At 27.2% G+C, this 10,054-nt stretch overlaps 1 protein-coding gene across 4 annotated transcripts; it reads left to right on the top strand.

Moving 5' to 3' along the window:
• Positions 1 to 4,179: 4,179 nt before the first annotated feature.
• LOC111040838 lies at positions 4,180 to 9,830 on the top strand. Of its 4 annotated transcripts, none has more exons than XM_022324894.1 (7): positions 4,180 to 4,441; positions 5,834 to 5,925; positions 5,989 to 6,073; positions 7,100 to 7,203; positions 9,075 to 9,271; positions 9,345 to 9,480; positions 9,743 to 9,830. In XM_022324894.1, the coding sequence occupies exons 2-7, from the start codon at positions 5,844 to 5,846 to the stop codon at positions 9,820 to 9,822; spliced, it is 684 nt and encodes a 227-aa protein (XP_022180586.1). In that variant the 5' UTR covers positions 4,180 to 4,441; positions 5,834 to 5,843; the 3' UTR covers positions 9,823 to 9,830. The 4 variants fall into 4 exon arrangements, with proteins under 4 accessions (XP_022180586.1, XP_022180585.1, XP_022180587.1 ...); XM_022324893.1 differs by having other exon boundaries at positions 4,182 to 4,445; XM_022324895.1 differs by lacking the exon at positions 4,180 to 4,441 and adding an exon at positions 4,476 to 4,795.
• The last annotated feature ends 224 nt before the right edge of the window (positions 9,831 to 10,054 follow it).

Here is a 10,054-nt window from a genome sequence, read left to right on the forward strand (position 1 = left end):
AGATTTTGAGCGGAGCGATGAATATATTGGTTTCACAATTACCTATGTGTTTTTATTAAATTAATTTTTTTTTGTAGGAAAAATGCTTAGTTCTTCAACTTTGAGGAGGTTTCTGGTAGCAAAGTGGATCTTATTGTTCATCATACTTTGGAAGAGGATGGGATGGGTCAAAAATAGAAATGTATGAATACTTTTCAAAATAATCAGACTTAAATTATGTTATTAGATAAATGTAATCAGGTACAAAGAAACGAAATTTTTTTATTTTAAATCAGTTTCGACCAAATAATTTTGTTTTTGTTTAGTAATTCAAAAGCGAATACTGCAGTGTTATATAACTAGAAACTTTCACCAAATGTTTGTATACTTATGCATATAATGATTTTCAATAAAATATTTTGACTGTTTTTGTTAGTTATATAGATATTTTTAATTATTTTAGTTTTTATTTGACTTATGAACTATGATATATTAACATACATTTTTATAAAGACTTGAAATTCAAATTTTGACGAAATTCGTTTGGATGCTTTATTAATGTCTTCTTTAATTTCTATTTTAGTTGTATTAGTTGTTGGAATGCACAAGGATGTTATAAATATAAAAGATTTGAAACAAATGTATAAATTTCAATTCCTTTTTCCACTTCTGAGCAAAATGTGTCAATGATTATGTGCAATGATCGAAGTGGGGGGGGGGATACGGAGGGATGACATCCCTGTACTTTTTTGTATTTACATTTTTCATCCCTCTACTTATTTTGTCTAGAATAACGCATTCCTCCTAAGACTTGTGTTTTAAAATGAAATAATTATTATGATTTTTATATTTATATCTATGTATAAGAAAACTTTTTATTTTTCGTATAGGCCTAAATCTGAATTGTAAAGCATCCTTCCACTTATCTTGAGCCATTTCGACAACTGATTATGTGTAAGCTTAAATTTTATACGCACGTATCAGTTATCACTGAATACAATAAAGTATTATTCAAACTGTAGGGATATTTTTTTTATGTTCTTATTTCTTTGTCTCGGTATAAAGAATTCATTTTTGGACTGAATTTAATAATTTTATTTTCAAAAACTGTACTGGTATTTCTTATACTCAAAATGCAAATTTTTACTTAAATCGATTAATACTTTACTGTTACAAAAACAGATTTAAATTGCACAATTTTTGCGTTTAGAAAATTTTTCACACCTCATAAAATTAAATCTCATTATTTTAATGCTTTTACTTGGTACTGTAAAAACATTTCAACATTACATTATTACGAAGATTTTTAACATACTTATTTACTCATTGTAATATTGTATATTGTTATCATCACAAATTGTACAAATATCAACATTGAAAAATTATATGGATGTTTACTAACCGGCAATAACAATATAATTTGTTGATTTTTGACAACAAAAAAAACCTATGATAAAATAGTTCATAACATTTTTCCAAACTACAAAATACTATAATATCAACGTTGTATACGTTTATTTTAATCTTTAATCAAATATTTCTAAAGCTAATTTAAATTTGGCAGCTCCCGGTTCTTGCTCGTTCCTTAAATACGGCTTACAAATTGATTTGCTCTGCAGAAACATACTAATAATTATTAATTATATGTTTGAGCTTCCATAATTTTTTCGAGTTTAATGTTTGTACAATTGCAGTTCATGCCTATTCAATATTAATGTATGTTTGGTTTTTAAACTTAAGAGACTTAAGTGTGAGCCAAAATTTATTTAAAACAAATAAAATGTTGGGACAGCTGCGATCTGCAACTACTGCACATAGTACCCGCCAATTCGACATTTCCAAAAACACGAACAAAACAGAAACTCTATTTGATTTTATTTAAGTATTTAACCCTAGCAGACACGAATATAATTTATTGTCGAACATTGTTTGTAGGTAGTTGGTACTTACTTCTCACCTAGTATATAATATATAATATGATATATTTTATTTATTTACACTGAATCGTTTCCAAATTTGTTGCGGACTTTGTGGAAAAACATATCACACGTTGCTGTTTTGCAGGATTTCTAAAACTAAACGTACCTAATTTACATTACATTTATCAGTTTTTACGTGAAAATCTAGTCAGATTGTTTGCATAAAATATACACAGTTGCAGTCAGGGTGTAATATATATATATATACATATACATATAATGCCTAGTGTCCATCTATGTTTTATACCTACCTAATACCTATACACCTTTGCCAGTATCATCACGCGTAAACACGCATACGGATTCACTGAAAGATACTTACTAGTTACTTCTGTAGCCTGTAAGTACTAGTATCCAACAACTAAAAATTGAAATACCTATACGAAAAAAATAATCAAAATTTCCCTCGTTTGTTGTCGATGTACTTATTGCGAACGATCCTCCACGGCGAGGGGTACGTTTTCTCGTAGGACGCGACAGTGCAACACTCGTTACAGTTCAAGGACTAAGGAGTTCAAGGTGTCACTCCTACCGTGAGGGGGGGGGGGGATCGACGTGGGGTGACCCGAATTCTATCGAACTACCGAAGCGTGATCATAATATTAGATAATATTATGTTATACATGTCACGATGTATGAATTCAGGCATATAGTATCGTCAGATTGACTCACTAACTATAAAGATTGGTCAACTATTTCCTGTAAGATTTATAACTCCATACCTGCATCGCGGTATAGTGAGTCAATTCTCAAAACAAAATACAAGTATCTTAGATTAAAAACTCGTTATTGACACAGTCACTTTTATTATTTGAAAAATAATGTAAATAATTTGAAAAAGGGGGAAGTAAGAAACCAATCTGATGAGTAATTACAGTAGGATGTGACGACCGTATCTTGCCATTGAGTATGCACCTATAAAAGTATAAAGTATGTGTTAAATTTTAGCTCAATGATAAAACATTGCATATGGAAAACGATTGCCAAATCTCCTCAGTCTACAATACTAAATTATTAGGTACCTATTATAATGATCAAATAAATGTAGGTAATTATGAATTTTTAAAATTAAAATTTCTATTGCCGGGTTGCATGAACAATCACTAAACATTTGATGAATCAACAGAGAACTAATGGTCCTTCAAACAAGATTGGTCCATTAAAGTGTATTGGACCGTTAAATAATTACATTTTTCATGCATCCCGTCCTAGAACTCCTAAACGATGATCAAGCATCAAATTCTGATTTCACTATCATTCTCAACTTCTTCAAATACGTAAAGAAATAAAATGTGTTATAGTCGCTTGGCAGAAAAGTAGATAAGTATAGGTAAATTAATTTGCACAATTTATTTTATATCACCATTGACTCATCAAAATACATATGTAAAAAAAAAATTTTAAAATTACGTGTTAGCCAAAGTGTAATTATACCAATTTTTTCTTCTAGAAAAACTGAAAAATTGTCTGCTAACATAAAAAATGTAAAAAAAAGTGCATAAATTGTGAAATCAATACTATGATTACCTATATAATACTTACTATACCCGCTCAGTCAAAAATGTATCATAATATTAAAACATAATACCCAAAATATCAGTTTTTGTTTTTGTGAGATTATCGTGCAAGCCGACGATATTATCTAATTCTAATAACTCATTATCTTAATATCTGCGAGCGTGATAGACAATACACAGAATAGATAAAATCTATTATTTATTCAATTTTCAATTTTGCGGTCGATATAATAAGTATTCTATAACAACCGACCATCGATAAAATATAATAGGTAACAAAAATATGCAATAATTCATTTGATGCATAAGAAATTAAGAACATAAGAATATAAGAAGCACGAATCAAAAATTTGAATATTAATGTTCCAACTTTATAGTTTTTAACAAACAACAATCACGACGATGATAACAGCGTTTTATTTCATGTTTCACACTATCGAATGACTTAAATTCCGTACAGTCGATAGTGTGTTATTACTTATTACCGCCGCTAATCGAACACATAGTCGTCGCCCGTCGGCTTACGATACTGTTGAATCAACAGTGTTGATACCCGACTTTCAGATTCAACTCAGACATTATTATACATAATATTTATTATAAGTCATCTAATTATTGTGATTCATTCACCGTCGTCCGTCGATACTACAATAAATTTAAGATACATCTACCAATCGGCAATCGGCGATTTCGAATTTACGATAGGTTCTGTTATCGATAGCCGGTTTCCGATATCGCGAATGATAATATTAAGAAAACAAATGATTGCTGTGTTGTTGTTCTTGTGAAAAAACGGTAGTTCAATTTGTCAGTTAACTTTTTTCTAATATGTCGTCTTTAATATCGTTTTCATAGTTCCATACCGTCGCGCGCACAAATGGGAAACATTTTGCGTAACAATCAACCAGACTGTCAGATTTATCGATTTCCCTATTGCATCATAACCGAGTGTCAAACGCTCTCGTTGTAAGTGAGTATTCAATAGCCATCGAGTGGATTCATTTAGATCCCATTCGGTTTTAATGTCTTGGTACCTACTAACATCCTAAAACCCATTAATGCTGTTAAGTTACGCCAGGTCGTTATTTGTATAAATGTTTCCTTAGCGTTGTGATTATTGTGCCACTAACATGAATTTTCAGGTTAATTATTCCTTTCTGTTAGTACATAGTTTTTATCACAAGTCTACAGTTATTCGGAGTTTCAGTTGATGTTACTTTTTTCATATATAATATATAATTTACTTTTAGTGGACGGTAGACTTTTCAAGTATTACAAATAAGTAATAACCTTGTGTAAATTGTAAATTAAGTGAAATTGGTAAGTGTTTTGTCTGTAGCGCCTATAGTACTATATTCACATTCTTTATATTCTTATCTGAACCTTGATAGGTATAGAGTAGTATGATTGTATTGTCATTTGTTGATAGGTACTTGATAGTATTATATACATTAACACTTTAAATATACTAATTTTTTGCCTTTTATATCGTGTGATGAGCAATAAAATTGTAAAATTGATCATTGACTATAAAGTGGCACAGATTTTTTAATGTCTTATTTCGGACAAATGTTAATCATACATTAGTTTGTTTATTATATTTCAGGTGTGATACATTATGTCTACATTAATATAAAACCAATATGGCGATAGTGGTATTTAATCGTTTTCTGGTTGAGGGTCAATACCCTCGCCTCAATATGTTAATAGATATACTAGTATGCCCATACTTCTTATACTAGTGTTCTCACTATCTATTACATTATGAACCCAAACTTTATTTTATTATATTTATCTATGATCATGGAAGTATTTTTTTCCGGTTTAACTGGTAATAAAGCTTAAGCTTAAGCTGATTTTTTTTGGTTAGTTTCAAAGTAAAATTCAGATTATTGCTTACAATTACTGAACAATTTTGGGTACTATGTAATTTAATATTTTTCATAAATTATCATGTCTATACATTTGATAGTTCCCAATAACAATTTGAAAATAAATCATAAAACTATGTATTCGTAAAAAAGTTATGTAACTCGAAATTTGCAACATTAGTCAAATCAAGCCATTAATGATTTATAATTCATGCAAATTAATAATAACATTAATTTAACCAGTAAAGTACCCAATGCCCAATAATTATTGACTGTGTAGATTGTACTGTGTACATTTCATTCTTTGCCCATATATCTATATATTTAGTTTCAGTAAATTGAGTTCAATAATCTCCATCAAGTTACATATAATTGTAATTTCATTGTTATTTTGATAAAATTTATCTATTGATACAAACTCCAATTAAATTTGATTACAATATAATATTGACAAATTACTTTAATATTGATTTAATATATTTTTTAGTTGATAACTCATGACAAATATGGAATTAGGTATTGATGAAATGCTGGATAACTCTCATCACAAAATGTATTCTAGTGAATTAGCTACTCAAGGTATGTATATGATTTACTGACGTTTTAAACTATTATAAATTTAAAAATAATATTTTTATCTAGATAAAATGATAATTAGAATAAAAAAGCAAGAACCAGACGTTGACATCGAAGGTAAAGATTCATCCACGGAAAATGATGAAGTTGTGTAAGTTTCAATGCTATTGATAAAAAAAATACTAAATTTAATAATCTGGGCCTAGATTCTATAAGATTTGATGATTATTATAAAATACAAATAAAAATAGCAGAATAAGCTATAAATTTGATTTTGCATCAATGATTCTAAGTATAAAATTGATTGTTGTGTATTTTAAGAATTTTAAATTAATAGTACTATTTTTAGTTTATGTATCATGAATTATTATTAAAAAACCTACGTACCTATTTAAAGTTTAAAATATTTTACTTCATTAAATATTAACAATCAATGTACTTTTATGAATATAAAAACAAATGTTTAAGATTAAGTATTGAAAAAAAATTTCTAATTGAGTTTTGAGTTGGAATAATTATTTATCATACAGCGTTGTATCAATCAAGTTATATTTTTTCACTGTATCAGTTATGGGTTAAGTGAAACATTTTGAGTGATGCAGGCCTGGGAATTTTGATGTCGTTAAGTAAATAGTGTTGAAAAATAGCTATACAATTGTTTTGGTATAAAGCGAAGATTTCGTTGAACTGATTACGGAACAATTCGTCTGAACTGTACTACCCACTTGTTTGGCCAATATTTATTAAATTTTATAAATAAAATGATAAAATGCTATAAAACCATGTCGATTTAATGACCTAATACCAAAACTGATAAACGTTAAACCGAAAATGAATATATACAATTCTACAACGTAATAATAATAAATGAATATTACATTTGAACTATTTTTGTTTTTTAATAATTTTGAATAATATTGTTTAAAACTTTGAAGATCAATTAAATTGAAAATGATTTATTTATGTTTTTGTAATTTTATAATTTAAAATTTTATAAATAATAATTCATATAAAAATACAATTTGTTTTTGTTGCTATTTTGTATATTTCTAATAAATTTTATTTCATATTTCAAGATTTAATAGGTTGTATTAAAGTTCTTTTGAGTGCTATAAAGTCCAATCCCTATAAATAATAAATCAGAATATCTAAAATAAAATATATATACAAATTATAGGTCGTACACTTGTGAATTTGTTCAAAAAGTTGATGAAACTGAATCAGAGTTGATCGACATATGTGATGAACCAATTGAATCTATTCGTCAAGATGAAAATTTTAGTAAGTTAATTTAAAATATATGTTTTTATTTTATTTAGAGTAAAAATCAGGATAATTTATTATAAGTCTATAACCCAACTCACACATTGTAGTAAAATATAATACGAAATATGAATATAAGATTAATATTATGCATTATAAGCACGCATATAAGATAATTTAAGCAAATAAATAATTGATTTATTAGAAGACTTAATTTTTTTTTCTCACTATTGCAATATTTATAGTACTGGCATAATATTACCAAACCTACCGAGTATAAACTAGAAATTTTTTACAACAGTATATTTATAATTTATTATTGTGAATACTTTAATGATGTATACAATAATTCATTACTGATGTTTTTCTAGAAATATATTTATAGAGTTAAATTATAAAAAAAATATATTCATAGAGAAACAATAATTATAGTCCTGGGCGATTAGTAAGTTTGGTGTCCAAATTGTTTTGAACTGATCGTTAAATCTAGATAATCCGAAACATTTAGTGAATCACTCTTATAGTAAATATTATATCAGGTTTTAAAAAATTTGAATTACATGTAATATTTGTAATATTATTTACTAATGACATTTTTCATGGTTTTTAATGTTTTTAAATTTCATTAGTTTCCAAAAACCTGAAAATGTATGTTTTCTCTATGTGGTACCAATAGTTTAAAGCAATATTGATAGATTATTTGTATGGCATGTAAATATATTTGATTTTCTCTGAATGCTTCTAATTGTTTAGACTTTCTTAGCTCGCTAGACTTAGCTAGACTCTTTTAGAGGCTTTTATGGAGAAATTTCTAATCTCTTAACATTACATTTGATTGTTATGAACTGTTAGGACATGTGAATTTTAAAGTACTTCCATTTAACCAAAAAATAATTTTGTGTACCCTCATATTTTAATTACTCATTCTAACAATATTGTTCATTTAAATGTATTAACATTTATTATAGTCTAAAAATTGTTGTATGAATATAAGAAAAATGTAAATACACTGTCACCCAGGCACGCCCGCAGAGATGTAGCTCACTAGGTGCAAAATATTTTTAATATCAATATAAGATGTGGGGGGCTTTGCCCCCCACACCCCCTAACACTTATTACATGACATATATTATTTATCATCAATAATGGGTATAACAAAATATATTTAAAACAACTCATTTTATTTATTACTTCTTATAAAATATAAAAATTAGATAGAATTTTAGATGTATAACACACACATACACATATATATATATACATAATAAATAATAGTGTACCACAGAATAGATGTCAGATAACGAAATTCATAATAATATTATTAATGACCAAAATAAATGTATTAATAATAGACGCGTGGTTAGATGTGACTGTACACAGTACTAAAATGCGGCAGACGGTGGTATCTCAGAATAGCCAGATGCCAGAATAGCTAATAAGTATTTAATATTTACTGTATTGGGAATAATCATGGGCATAAATTAAAAATTTACAGAGAAGGAATTTTTATATTTTATTATTTATTTGAAAAATCTAAATTATTAAAATTCTCAGGTGGTGCATTTGCACCACCTGGCCCCCCCCCCTCCGGGCGTGCCTGCTGTCACCTGTCCTAAAATAAAAAAATTAAAATGTTGATAATGTGGTATCAACAAATACTAGTTTATTTTCAGATCAAACATTTTCATTTACGTTATATAATATGTTTATTAATTGTACTAATTGAAAATAAAAAACATGACTCAAGTATAATTAATGATTATATTGATTATTAATATATATATATAATTGTTTTTTAGTAATTACTAATTTCAAAATGAATACTGTAACACAAATTACAATGTTTTAAAATATAAAAATTATATTTCAACAATTTATTTTAATAATAGTTTACCCGGCTATAACTAACTCTGATGATGAAGATACCAATGATGTGACATGGCAACCACCATCTAATATTTTAACTCCTGGGGATCGCTTAACACGCAAAAATATTAAGTGCTTGTATCCAAAAGTTGAAAAACCTGAAACAAAGAAAAATAAATGTAAAAATAATAAGAATAACGAAGTAACAATTAAACGTTTGGTATGTAATTCGTAAAATAGTTTCAGTCATTGAATAATTAATTATTTATGACCTTTTACTTTATTTCAATTAGAAAAAGGGTCGTTTACCAAAAGGTAAACAAGTTTTAGAAGATATAAATGTTTCAAAGCCAGCTACTGATTTTACAGACGAAACAACTATTGATGAAACGATAACAAAAAAAAGTTGTGATTCACTGACTCCTAAAGGTAATAAGATTAATAATATTATATGTCTCTATTTTTATCAGAGTAAAATGTAATACTTGCTCCATTCAAAGCAAATACCTTTTAAACAGGAATATATTAAAGTTAAAATGCTAATACTAATAGACTACAGCTTTTACCTATACGTGTTTAACATTTAAAGTTATGAATTTAAATTCTACATTGTACCTTTTTTTTATTTATGTTTGGTCATCATATTGTTAGTTTACAATAATTTGTATATTTCATTATGTTTGCATTTTAGTTGGGAGACCAAGAAAAGGTATGGCTACACCAAAACAACGCCTGGGGCGTATTATAAAAATACACAAAATGATAAAATAACTTCTCAGGAAAAATCAGAATAGAATGCATTTTCATATTTAAGTGCCAAATAGTTTATATTTTTAATAATTAGTACTAACGTATAATGTTCCAACAAAGATATTGTATATAGAAGTGTAAATTAAATTAAAACTACTTAAAAGTATTCTTACTTTTGCTGTCATTTTGTATAAATCAAAAATTGTTATTAAAATGTATATTTTACTCTACACTTTATATCCAAAATAAAAAT

The sequence above is a fragment of the Myzus persicae genome, unplaced genomic scaffold (assembly GCF_001856785.1).
Source record: "Myzus persicae strain clone G006 unplaced genomic scaffold, MPER_G0061.0, whole genome shotgun sequence".
Taxonomy (NCBI): Eukaryota; Metazoa; Arthropoda; class Insecta; order Hemiptera; family Aphididae; genus Myzus; species Myzus persicae.